Genomic DNA, 13,673 nt, shown 5'->3' on the forward strand with positions numbered 1-13,673 from the left:
CATAAGAGGCATCCCTCTTTGCATCCGCTTCTTCCCGCACGGAGGGGGGGGGGGAATCCACTTTTTTTTTGTCAGTTTTATTCAGAACTCACGTTCATTGTCGGTCAGATTCTCTGACCACGCTGTGTTTTAACGATCTTCCGCTCGCTCTCCGGCGCTTGTTCCGGTCAAACCAGCTTGTGCCCGAAGGCCACACAGCAACTGGACCGTCAGGGCAGAGGGGAGCCTCGATTCTCCGACATTACACCATTGAAGAGGCTAACCCTCAAAAGCCCTCTGGCCTGGAGCCTATCGCAAAGGCTCCGCGGGGGTGTCACTTGAGGTGGCACTCCTCCAGGCCGCTGGTGTGCGATTCGCCCTCCCGCGACTTGGGGAGAGCGACCGCCATCGCTGCTTCGTAAACCGGAAGTCCATTAGCAGGATTTTCATAATAAATCTTCAGATACTTGACAGGTTCTAAAAGTTGGCCGCAATAATTCCCATTAAAAGGTTACATCACAACATCTGCTAATAAATCTCAAATACTCCCTTTTTCATTAAAACAAGGGTCGGAAAACATGTTAACTAAAAATGATTTACATTACTTAGTATTTCTAGAGTTTTAAAACAGGATGTTAAATCCTCCAGGAGAAACCCAAAGAATTGTATCCCATAGGTTTCCTTTTTTAAAGTAACAATAATGAATTAAAAAATAATTTGAGTGCTGGCGCCTCCTACAAATCCCCCCTTTGACCCAAAACTGCCTCTTCAGTTTCCTGGGTCACTCCTGAATGTTTACGTTCACTTGCTGTACAACAGATTATTGCTGGAGGGCCATATAACATTGCTTAGCGATTTTGCAAAGATTGGCAAAGGTTTACACACACATTTATGACATTTAGAAATACACTATTATTATAATTACCATTTGTTCACTTTTAACTTGAATTTTTAGGGATTGTGCCAACTTCGGGACATAAGATCTGTGTTTAGCTCGTAGCATATTGTATGGGACTAGGGTTTTGGCACAAACGACAAGAATATCCATAACTTTTCCACCACTCCCCAACATCAAATCTATTGATTCACAGGGGAGTCTCTGGCTATTGGACATCTATATTTGGAATGGAACTACGTGTTAATAGCGGCTTGGGCTGCCTTGATGAGAGAATTTGCCAAACCCCTGTCCTCGAAAGAGCTCTCTCGGCCCCACCTACCTCAAGGGATGTCTGTTGTGGGGAGGAGAAGGGAAAGGAGTTTGTAAGCCACTCTGAGTAAAGGACAGGATATAAATCCAATCTCTTCTCTTTTTCATCTCCCCCAATTTCCCCCACGTCTTCTTGATCCTTATTTTTTAGGATCAAGATGCAGGGAAAATTGGGGGGAGATGCGGGTCAAAATGCGGCCATGCAGCAAATAGTGGGAAATTGAGCAGTACAACCATGGGAAACAGGAGACCGAGGGCAGAACAACTGCTTTTGCGGAATCGGTCATAGATTTGACAAATATGAGTGGAGCAGCATGTTGTGCTTCAGATCTGTAATACTGTAACAAGTGGAGTAAATAAGCCACGCTTATTTCATATGTGATGGACATAAAAACATGCTCCCAGTTATTGGAAGCGAGAGGTTAGGATTATATTATCTGGTCTGGGAAAACAAATTCCCAACATTACTGCTAAATTATGTAACTGATATCCCTAGATATCTTCAACTGGTAGCCTTCTATTATTACTGCTGCCAGACTGGTGATTGCTAGGAAATGGAAGCAAAAAATGCTCAAGGCTGGCTGTTGAAAGTAAAAGAGAACCATGTCTGGGTGAAATTAAGGGCTTACGAAAATATTATTGTTGATGGCTTCTGAACATGGTGTGAAAACTGCTGAGCTGCCTGATTTTGTTTTCTGACTGCCCTTATTTATTTGGATTTCTACCTTGCCCTCCCAGCCGAGACCGGCTCACCCCTTGCAGCAAAGGAATCCCCTCTCTTAAGGCTGGTCTCCTTGCAGAATGCTGATGGCTCCTGGGTCCTTAATTTCGAGCTGGCCAGTCTGCTGGGCCTGAGTAAGGACGAGATCATGAGTAAAACACCTGAACAGGTAAGTTCTGTGGCAAGGCCAGAACCTGGCATTTCAGTGGGTTACCTGTGTGGGGAAATAGCACTGTAATGATTTAAAGTTTTAAGTGTGTGTTTCTTTACATGTTGGTAAGTTTTGGAAGAGAAAGGGGAGTGAAAGAGGGTGATGAGTGAGTGAGGTGATTGGTTGGTGACTGAGAGTGTATGGGTGGAGCTGAAAAAAGTAAAGAGTGAGGGAGAGAAAGCAGCTGTTAACGGTCTCTAGTAGTCAGTCAGTCAGCAGTTATCGTCAACAGAAAAAGTTCAGGATCCAGCAGAGTGCTGTGAAATGCATTAGGATTCTGGAGAAGAAAGTAGTAATACTTACAGAAGACATATTAGTGACTAGAGAGAGTCAAATCCTAATATCATCAAAGTATTATAACAGTGTGAAGTAAAGAAGCTGACAGAAACCTGAGTTAAAAGAAATTGAAAGATTTAACTGAGCAAAATATATTTGAACAAAGCAGATTGTGAGGAGAAAGGACCTGATAAAGAGGAGTGATTGTGAAGTGAAAGAATATGACAATTTAGCCAGAGGTTATTAACATCCACAGTTTCATTTACAGAAGAAACAAGTTGCTAAACATCCTGAAACCAATACACTTCTTGTACAAATAAAGCTTTATTTTGTTTTATGAAAACCTGGAGTCATATGTTAGTAAAAGGGAATGAGTCCCGTTCTGATTGGTCGCTGTTGCGGGCCGACCAATGATAAGTTAGCTCGATTCACATATGTCTTTTCCGAAGACACCACATTACCAAAGAGAGAGAGAGAGTGACAAATAACAAGAAAGTTAAAGACACACCATATCCAGCTACAAAATAAAAGACAGTAGTCATGACAAGCACTCTAAGTTATTCACATGGCTTCAGGGCAGTAATCTAAGGGGTTTTCATTTCTGGGGGGAAAGCAGACATAATACTAGGCCTAACCAGCTTCCTCAGATTCCAAACCTACAGTGAAATCAGGGTTTCAACTGCAGAGCAAAGGGGGCAAAAATTGCCCTAACCATGGTCTGCTTTGTGCTGTTGTAATCCATGACCATAATTACTACAAAACATAGTTTGCAACCCAGGCTTTCACATCCTCATTTACACGCCGGCTGAAAACATAGATTCAGTTTTTTTGTTTGACCGTAATTAAGTGTTAGGCCTGTACAGGGCCTGTGAGTGGACAAGACTCAGTGTCTCTCTTCTTTCCCCCCACCCCACTAGGTGACCACCAATGTGTGGGCAACTGTGCTGGCCATCCTGTGGCTCCACTCCAGCGCTGCAGAGCAGAGGGATGAATGGGAGCTTCTGGAAGTGAAAGCACTCAGTTGGCTTCAAGCAAGTGCAGGTGAGAGGGTTGTGGCAGGGGGAGGAAGGATCCCAACAAAAGGGCAAGAGAGGGAAGACTAGAAAGCAGAGTCTGGCGAGTGGGACTTGGACTGTAGCCTCCAGTCCAACAAGTCCCCAGCTAGGATTCCAGTTCTCCAGGGGTGTCTATTTCTCAGATCCCAGCCCAATATTCCTTCTCTCCGAGCTGGACAGTATTGTGTGGCTAACTTTAAAATGCAGGTTTTATTTTTAAAAGCTGCTAAAGGTGTGTGTGTGTGTATATATATTTTATATATATATATATATATATTTACTCTTCTCCACTGACTTTTCTTCCTCTGTATTCTGTGGTTGCAGTCAGAAAAATCCAATCAGTGAGCACATATCTGAGATCTTATTGCTCTTCAGCTTTGAAATGGAGATGAGCACCGCAACCCTAGAGTCGGATTCGATTGACTTTTGAGCAAGGGAACCTTTACTTTTTAAAAGCTATAGAAAGAGAGATCTCATAAAAGAGCCTTGCAGCATAGTGAGCTCTGCGTGAGGTGTCTCCTTCCTTTATGAATGTCTGAAGTGTAACAGTGAAGCCACCCTTGTGCACATGCCACTGATTCAGGGGCCAAGTTCGACTGGCAGTTTGGCCTGATATAGGCACGTTTCAGAAACGGATTAAAGGGGCCATTCACACAGGTACATCTGTCAGGCGTTCCCCAGCCATACTCAACCTGTCTTATAATGCTTCCCTCCAGAGTTTAAAAGATACCAGTGGTAGCAAACCCCTGGAGAGCGCGTCGATCCTGCTTCCCGGAAGTGTGAATGCTGAAAGCCACGCAAACAAGCCACATTGATCATTGTGTATGCATCTATGCGCATAGGCACATGTTGCCGGAATGAGAAGAAGCCGCTTACAGCCGCACCTCTGCCAGGGGTGGGCCAACAGTGGGAACACTCCCTTGCGGCTCCTCCTGGTATGCTCCTGCATCAGTTGGTGCAGTGTGACCGGGAATACCTGGAACATGCTGTTCAGGGTCTTTTTTGCCACGACTCCCTCGCGCTTCAAACTGCCTGTCTGAACTCAGCCAGGGTGGCTGCATTCCTCCACCACTGGTGGGGAGTGAACTAGAGAGCGTCTGGGACAAGAAAGACCTACAGTTACCACTTTCTTTCCCCCATTTGTTTGCTGTTAGCTTGCTCTGTCCACTGCCGTCCAGCAGGCCATTTTCCAGAAGGGGACGTATGGCTAGCCAACCTCTGAACGTGTAGATAGAGGTGGCTTCCCTATTATGTTACGGACATGTGTATGCTAAACGAGAGAAGAAGAAGAAAACTTTCTAATGTACCCCAGCATTTAGACTAAAAATATTTCCACCCCACTGTTATTTCTGCCTTTGATTGGCCAGGGCGGCTCGTCTCATTCCAGCTTAACGGTTTCTTTAAGAAAGATCGAGCAAGAAAGAACAAGATTGTGGCTTGTACAGGAGAGACTGACTTTATTAATTTGAAAATGGGAAGGAAATGTCACCTAGTAACAGAAAACCAGGATTCCTTGGCTACAAATGACTGGCTAGTCATTAGGTGATTGCCTATCCAATTCAATAATTTTATTGCCAGGGTCTCTCCAGGAAACTCTTTACCATCCCATATAAGCAGTTCATTGAGATGTAAATCTGCCTGTGTTTCTGCTTTGGATGGACCCATAGTTTGACTTGGCTACCTCCAGTGACCTTTTCTACAGAGGATTTTTTTTTTAAATCCCCTTTTGGTATTGGAGAGATTTTCTCCTGCTCCTTAGATGAACCTCCCCTCCAGTGTTCCCTCTAAGTTGAGTTAGTGTGAGCTAGCTCACGAGTTTTTAGCCTCCAGCTCACACATTTTTGTCTTAGCTCAGGAAGGGCAGCTCCAGAGCAGACTCATTTATGCAGTAGCCAAATCAGTCTCTCACAACTTTAATGTCAGCAGCTCACAAGGTAGAATTTTTGCTCACAACCACAAGACTCCACAGTTTAGTCCCCCACTAGCCTACTTTTGGGTGCTCAGCAGCAGCAAGGTGATCTTCCTTGTGCTCAGAGCATTAAACCTGGAAAGGGAACTTACAATTCGAATAGGGTTGCCAGCTCTGGGTTGGGAAATTCCTGGAGATTTCGGGGGTGGAGGGGAAGGACCTCAACAGGGTGAAATCCCATAACATCCAGACATTTTTTCCCCTGGGGAACTGATCTTTATCAGCTGGAGATCCATTGTAATAGCAGGAGATCTCCAGCCACCACCTGGCAGTTAATGCATGAACAAAAACCAAAAATGCTGTGGAGAATAATAAAAACAAATAGGCAAAATATATGTGTGTATGCGTAAGTGAAAATACATTAATAATAATAAAGTCCCCCAACTTTTCAGCATTCAGAGACAATATTAACATTCAAAGTGCATATTGTTCCAGCTTTAGTGCTTGATGTGAAACTGACTTTGTTGAACTCTCTGGAATGTTACGTTCCTGTATTCTCTTCTGAAGAAGCATTTTCAAGTTGATGTTATTGTTAAGGAAGAAGGAATTACACGCACAAGTGCTTCATTCCTACAAACAACTTTATCTCATTTTGACTGTTATGGCTTGCTTTGATATGGATTTGGACTTTTGCACACAGTATGCACTTTGAATGTTGATATTGTCTCTAAATGCTGAAAAGTTGTGACTTTATTATTGTTAATGTATTTTCATTTACACATACACACACATACATACATATATATTGCCTACTTGTTTTCATTATTCTCCACAGTATTTTTGTTTTTTGTTTTTGCATTATCTTCTTCCGTGGTTCTCTCTGGTTGTACCATCTGGAGATTGGCCACCATAGATTTGAAAAGGGGCTTGCAGGGCCCTACCAGAGAGATGCTAAAATGCAATCTGAGTACATTGTGCTTGTGGTGAAAGACTCAACTCTTTCTCTGTCTGTCGTAGGGTCTCAGCTAGCGGACTGCGTGAAGACTGGCAATGCAGTGCTGGGCAGTAGCGTGAGCCCCCAGACTTTTGGCCTCTGAGCTCCACTCTGTTCCCTTGTGCCTTAAAACTGGAGCTCCTGCTTCACTCCCTCTTCTCATCCTGCCCACGTGTAACCAGCTGCTTCTACAAGGACTGCATAGAATCCCTGGACAGCAGTCAATTCTGGTGCCTGAGAGTCTTCCCTGCAAATATAGTGGGCACTAGCCTCCATCTGAAGGCTGCTGCTCCTTCTCCAGCCTTTGAGGTGCATTATGGTTTCAAGTCCTCTTTCTGAGTACTTCATATCTAAACATGCTGCGTAGCTGTCCAATCACTGCACTTTGTAAGCCTGCCTTCCTGTTGCAGTTGTGGTGGAGAGAAGAAGTGTATTAAGGATATTAAGGACTAGCATCAGCATATTAGCAACCTTCAGCAACTGATTCCAATTTCAGCAATTTAAAGGGAAATTATGTTCGTGCCAAATGTGGTGTGGGCCAAGACAGTACCGTTCTCTTTCAGGTACCAAAGAGCAGGCCACAGAGCCAGGTAAATGCCGGGGTGGAAGATAAATGCAAAATTTACTTCTCTCCTTTTGGTGCTCTTAGTAGCCTGAGAAACAGCATAGACTGCATTGTTCCCTTTCTTTCATGTGAGTTCTCTCACTAGTGTATAAGCAAAATATTAAGGAAGAAGGCAGGCATTATGGTTAAATGCGGAATTACAGTAATTACTTGTGGTGTAAATGAGGGATTACTTGCAGGGGAGGGCAGGATATAAATCACATAAAACAAATAAAAAATAAATCCTTCACTTGCAAGCAGTGTTCCCTCTAAGCTGAGTTAGTGTGAGCTAGCTCACAGTTTTTTAGCCTCCAGCTCATAGGTAGGTAGCAGAGACTAGGTGTTACAAAACAAACCTTCCCGAAGAGCATTCATTGGTCCTCTTCTTCACAAAAGCATCTGTGGCACTCAGGCTGCAATCGTACACACAGGCCCGACCTAACACAGGCACGAATGCTGAGCAGATTTAAAGGGCGCGATCAGACAACAACATCTGGGAAGCACCCTGCAGCTGTTGGCAACCCGTTCTGCTCCACCGCAGAAGTGGAGTTAAAAGACACTGGGGGAGATCCGGTAGTGAACAGGTTGTGATGGGCCATGGATGGATTTTCCCCTATGATCGCTCCAGCACGCTCTCATGCCGTTGGGATGGTCTGATCAGGTCACCCCGACTCCATGCCGTTGTTTTTCTCCCCCTTCACAGTATGCGCATCATCACAAACTCCATAGGGAGCCCTCAGTGCAGAGGAACGGTTCATCGATTCCTTGTTTAAGCGCATGGGAAACAAACGGCACAAAAAAAGAAGACTTACCTGCAGTTTGTCAGACCCCCCCCCCCACAGCATCAACGAAGTACACTCTTGTAGAAAGGTTTTACTTTATTTGAAGCTATAGGTGCATAGACAGGATCACTGTTTGGAATGAGGGGTGAGCAAAGAGAATGACAGGTTATAGTAAATTCAAATAGCTGAGGCCCAATTGCGGGACTTCCCGCGCGCGCCATTGGGCCTGGGAGCAAACGCTACTAAGCAACATAACATATCTTCTTCCCATGGTTCTCTCCATGAGATCACCCAAGCAACTATTCGGCAGCAACCACCTGTGGCCTTGAGAGATCTAGACGTTCCAGCCGCTAAGCAATTAAGTGCATCAACAGGTCTACATAGGAAAGTGAAAGCAATCAAGCGCATACATAGGACAGAAGAAAAAAACTCTTTGGCAGCTTGTTGAAACAGTTGTGTCTGATCACACACTGACGGGCTGCACCCGCAGCTTTAAAGGGAGGTGTGATCATGCAACTGCTGGAGGAAATAGCCTCGCTTCACCCCCGTTTTATCTGGTGCGTGTGACCGCACCCTCAGTCCACAATGGGGATGCAAAACACATTACATCGTTCTTCTCCATTTTACCCTCACAACAGTCCCGTGAGGTCGTTCCTGCTAAGAATGCATGCCTGGCCCAAAGTCAGCCAGCAACTTTCTGTGGCAGGGTGGGGACTCTCACCTGGATCTCCTTGATCCTAGTCCAACATTCCAACACCTGCACCACACAGGCTCTGATACGTCACCCTCCTTATCTGTGCTGCCTGCATTTTCCTGGCTTCTTGTGAGTGAATCTTTGCTTCCACTGCAAATAGCAGAGGGATATTCAGGAGCTAATCTGTGCCAGGAAGTTGGGATTCCTTTAATCTTTGGCACTGCAGCTCCCACGGTCATCTTGAAGCCAACTGCCAATATTCGGGCTCCTAGCTTTATTTTCTGATGAGTTCTGCCTCCCACAGACAAACGTTGCTTCGTTACTCATAGTATCAGGTGGCTTCTGGAGACATCTGCGGTCGGGATGTTTTAATTCCTTGGTGTCTGGCAATGCAGCTCAGATCATCCTGGGCATGGCAACAAAGTCACTCTATGTAACAATCCAGTGTGGTCTTGCAACCATCAGGAAAGATCCATGTAGAGCTTTCTGTAGTGTTGTGGGGGTGGCAGTTATTGTTGGGGCACTTTTCAGTGGTACGTTGAGAAGACAGGAGCTGTTTAGGAGTGGTTTGTGATCACTGGTACATTCAGAGTATGACATCTGTCCATCATTCAATGCTATAGTTCAGAAATAGAAGAGGAGGAGATTGGATTTATACCCTACCCATCAATACCCAAAGAAGTCTCAGAGCGGCTTACATCTCCTTTCCCTTCCCCTCCCCACAACAGACACCCTGTCACGTAGGTGGGGCTGAGAGAGCTCTCTCTAGAACTGCTCTTTCGAGAACAGCTCTGAGAGAATTTGTAACTGTCCCAAGGTCACACCAGCAGCTGCATGTGGAGGAGTGGGGAATCGAACCCAGTTCTCCCAGATTAGAGTCCGTGCTCCTAACCACTACACCAAACGGGCTCTCAGACGGTGGAAATCACTGCAGATCTGTATAATTTCTATGGATTTAGTGGGGAAGAACCACAAGTGTGCAGGCGGGAATCACCATGAAAAGTTAAATGTTAACAAATCTGTTGCTTGGGTGAGCTTTCTGTTGGTAGCCACTTGGTGGTGCTGTGCGCTCATTGAAATCCCCAGCAGTAGAGAGAAAAGTACGTACTCCTGCAGGGTTTTTTCCTGTTGGCTTATGACTCTGGTTACCAGCCACCCCCTACTAACTTGCCCTCATGATGTCCGACTGAACTCCGCAAAGTCTTCTACTATGGCTATGCAGCACTGGGTAGCTGATGCTTTTCATGGCATGAAGGTAAATAACATCCTGCTGATGTTAAAAGAATAGCTGGAGAGACCTGCTTTAAAAGCTGGCAGTCCTAGTGATACTGTACTTTCATTCGAAACACACCTCTCATGACTAGGATTCTCTTCTGCTTGGGGAATTTACTCCCAGCCATGAAAATCTTAAGGTGCCCAGTTTTGCACATGAAGTCCCTATTAGAAGAGATAGACTGGGGGTAGGGTTGCCAGCCTCCAGGTGGGGCCTGGGGATCTCCCGCTTTTACAACTGATCTCCAGCTGACAGGAATCAGCTCCCCTGGAGAAAATGGCTGCTCTGAAGGGTGGACTCTATGGTATTGTACCCTGCGGAGGCCCCTCCCCAAACCCCACCCTCTCCTGGATCCACCCCCAAAGTCTCCAGGCATCTGGCAACCCTAACTGGGGGGGGGGAGTGGAACCTTATGCTCAAAATGTGCAGGCAGGAGAAAGTTCCTTGTGTATCTTTTGTAAGATTGTGCCTTCATTTGCGGCATGTGGTTTGCCAGCTTAATTTTTCTTGGCACATAATTTGCCCTCTCTTGGCATGGAAAGTGACATAACCCGGTTTTAGAGACTTAAAACTGACACCTGTCCCCCTTTTTTTTTTTAATCATTTCCTCCATGCTCAATATGCCAATTTTCTTCAGGCCTTTTAAAATGTGTTGTTCCATGTCAAGTATGCCAAAGCCTTTGTGCTCCTTATTAAAACTTCTCTCCACTGTAGTCCTGTCCTTTTTAAAAAATGTGATGATAAAAACTTGGCATAATACCCCAGCTTGTGTGTGTGTGTGTGTTTCAGGAGCTGTCAAGTTGCTTCCAACTTATGGCAGCCCTGTCAATTAATGACCTCAAAAATGTCCTGTCATTAAGAGCCTTGTTCAGGTCTTGCTTAGACCTCCCCGAGTCCATTCTTCCACCTGATTTTGGCCCGATTTAACTTTAGCACAGTTCAAAGGGTCAAGCTTATTTATGGTGTACACAACAGTAAATATTAAAAGATTAAAAACAAGCAGTCTGAAGCTCAGACTTCATAGAACGTCTACGTGAGCTTGAAATAAGCTTTAGTCATTTTACATACAGAGATGATGATTTCACATACACAGCTGATGAATATATCACATGACCAAGAGGACCATACATGTTTCAGCCTCTAGGGCCTTCCTCAGTGGTCAATAAGACTATGATAAAACACACACACACATCCAGAAGCACATATATAAAAACTGAAGCCAGGTGTTGGTTTCTGAAAACGTACAAAAAGAAAAGAAAGCCAAATTATTATAATAAATATAGTTAATAAATAACTATTACTTATATTTATTATAATAATATGTAAAATGTATAATGCTTATTTCAAGCTTATGTAAAAGTTCTATGAAGTCTGATCTTCAGACCACTTGTTTTTGCTATTGTGTACACCATAAATTAAAAATATATTTTGCTAATATTTAAGTTAGCTTGACCTTTTGAACAACGCTGTTATATTTTGCGTGGAGTTTGTTTCCCCCTTTTTTGTCCTCTGATTTAACTTTATACAAGCACATCTAATATGGCTGATTCAGGCTAGTAAATGGCCATTTGCCTGACTGGGAGTTGCCTTCAGGTTACCAGGCAGGAAAGTCTTTTCAGACCACCAGTGTGCCAAAAGCTTTACTTCTGCTTGGCTTGTTCATGCATAACTACATTTGTACATAACCATGATGTTATCATTACACAGCCAGGCAGATTGCAAGAGCAGGTTATTCTCTCTCTCTCTCTCTCTCTCTCTCTCTCTCTCTCTGATAATGGGCATACAGTCCATTGTCTAGCAGGCCCAGAAATCATGCCACATCTATACCTTTATCTTTCTTTTTTTATTTATATCTATTTTTACACCATTCCCCCCCCCCTCCTTGATGGGAATCCAAAGCAGCTCACAACATCTTTCTCCATTTTATCCCTACACCAACAACTCTGCAAGGCAGTTTAGGATTAGATTGACTGTCTCAAGGCTGAGTTTACATGGCAGAGTGGGGATTCAAACCTGGTTCTTCCAGACCTAATCCTGACAACCCTTACACCACACCAGTGTGGTGTGTTGACCTTGTAATTCATTATTCCCTTCAAAGCCTTCTCCCTGGTGCCATCTCCTAGCCTGTTTACATTTAATCACCATTTTAATTGCATGTTTATGTTTGCTATCAATACTTTCCACTTCTCTCACTGCATACCAGATTAATCCCAGTTTGTCACCCAGATTGTCTGTGAAGATTATGAGGTTTGACTTCAGAAGTGTAGTTACCTTCTCCCCACCTGGTGCTGATTTGCCGTTCTTGGAGAGCGGAAGGTGTGATTTTCTAACCAGCTGTGTTTAAGGTTGCCAGGTCCCCCTGGCCACCAGTGGGGAGTAAGTTGCCAGCTCCAGGCTGGAAACTCCTGGAGATTTGGGGATGGAGCCTGGAGAGGATAGGGAGGGACCTCAGTGGGGTACAGTGCCATAGAGTCCACCCTCCAAAGCATTCTCGAAAGGGAGCTTATCTCTGTGGTCTAGAGATGAGTTGAAATTCTGGGAGATCCCCAGGTCCCTCCTGGAGGCTGGCATCCCTAGTGTGTTATGTTATGGTAACACCTTTCAAAGGGCATTTCTCCAGCAAGTTAACATAGGGGGGACTTCTCCATTAACCAGAGGCTGTGCCCTTGCCAGCTGGGTAAGAAAGAACCTGGCTACTGCTTCGCCTCTTCTGTGATGGTATGAAGTCAGAAATTCACAGTAGATGCCTCCTGACTCCCAACTGACCTGTGCCAGCTAGCGAGGAGGCTGAACTGGGCCCGTCTGAGTCCCTCGCCTGCGTAACCAAGGATTGTTGATCTTGGCAGTCATCTCCGGGATCCCTCCACTGTGTAAACAGTTTTGTTTGATGTGTTTAGTTGCCACACATGAAAAATACTGACTTGTGATAGAATGTTTGCAGCTGTATGATCTGAATAGAAGGAAGGCGAGAGCTTATGAAACAGGGACAGTTCAGGCCCTCTGGCTTAACAGTGACTGACTCAATGACCTAGAACTGGGTGGCAGCAACGGGGCCGGAGTTAATTCCTCACTTGAACAAAACCGGATGCTTTGAATGAGCGAGGGGTTGGTTTTTTTTATCCACCTCTGGCAAATGCTTTGAAGTTGGCAGGCTCAGGAGGAAGCTGACTGGAGAGGGGGGGTTAAGTACCCTGACCATCTCCGACCCAAATCAGTGCAACCAGCTGGCTCTGTGGAGAACAGTCACCCAATCACGGGGCTTTTCCCCCTTCAGCTTTGATCGTGGGGCAGCCTGGGGGGTGCCGGAGAGTGGACTAGATCCGGCCCTGGCCTGCTGTTCCTGGCTCCCTGCCACTCGGTGCCAACACGTTTCCAGGCTCAAAGCCAGTTATTTTTTTTGGATATGCACCCCTCCCCTTTCCCCATATCGCCATGGAAACCATCCCGACAGAACCTCGGCCTGCCCAGATTCAGCTGCCCTGTATTTGGAAGGATCCCCCTCAAGAGAGGCCTTCCCTAAGAAAAGTACCCCTTGACACAACTCCCAGTTGCCGGGGCCCCAGGGGCCAGGTCTCAACTGAAAAGGAAAGGGTAGCTGTGGGGGGGGGTGCTGTTTGTCAAGCCTGCAAGTGTCTTGGCAAGCCAGGCCGGGCACACAAAGGGGGCATTGAGAAGTCTCTTAGTCCCTCTCTCACACACATACCCCCCTCACAGCATCCAGCATTAGCTCTTTTGTTCGCTTTACTGGGAAAAGCCACCTCACCCAGAGTCTGGCTCAGTGACTGGCCAGAGCCTCACACGGGTGGGAGGAAGCAGGGGATGGAGGCTGCTTGGAAGGGCAGCTGCCCATTGTTTCGGCTGTGGCTTCTTCGCCGGTAGGGTGCCTGGGCTTTTCACAGCGGCCCAAAGCAGAAAGTCAAGCTGGCGAAGCTTTCCCCATTCTGGTGAGCAAAGTTGTACCTGTTGGA

At 45.5% G+C, this 13,673-nt stretch overlaps 1 protein-coding gene across 1 annotated transcript in view; it reads left to right on the forward strand.

Annotated features, from left to right (window-relative positions):
- Positions 1 to 2,882, forward strand: part of LOC107109741 (von Willebrand factor A domain-containing protein 5A-like) — an 11,790-nt gene extending 8,908 nt beyond the window's left edge. The window contains exons 5-6 of the mRNA XM_015410423.1: positions 1,925 to 2,076; positions 2,844 to 2,882. Coding sequence (XP_015265909.1) covers positions 1,925 to 2,076; positions 2,844 to 2,882 — 191 coding nt within the window. The remainder of the gene's footprint in view (positions 1 to 1,924; positions 2,077 to 2,843) is intronic.
- The last annotated feature ends 10,791 nt before the right edge of the window (positions 2,883 to 13,673 follow it).

This window comes from Gekko japonicus, unplaced genomic scaffold (genome assembly GCF_001447785.1).
Source record: "Gekko japonicus isolate JY-2015 unplaced genomic scaffold, Gekko_japonicus_V1.1 scaffold2021, whole genome shotgun sequence".
Taxonomy (NCBI): Eukaryota; Metazoa; Chordata; class Lepidosauria; order Squamata; family Gekkonidae; genus Gekko; species Gekko japonicus.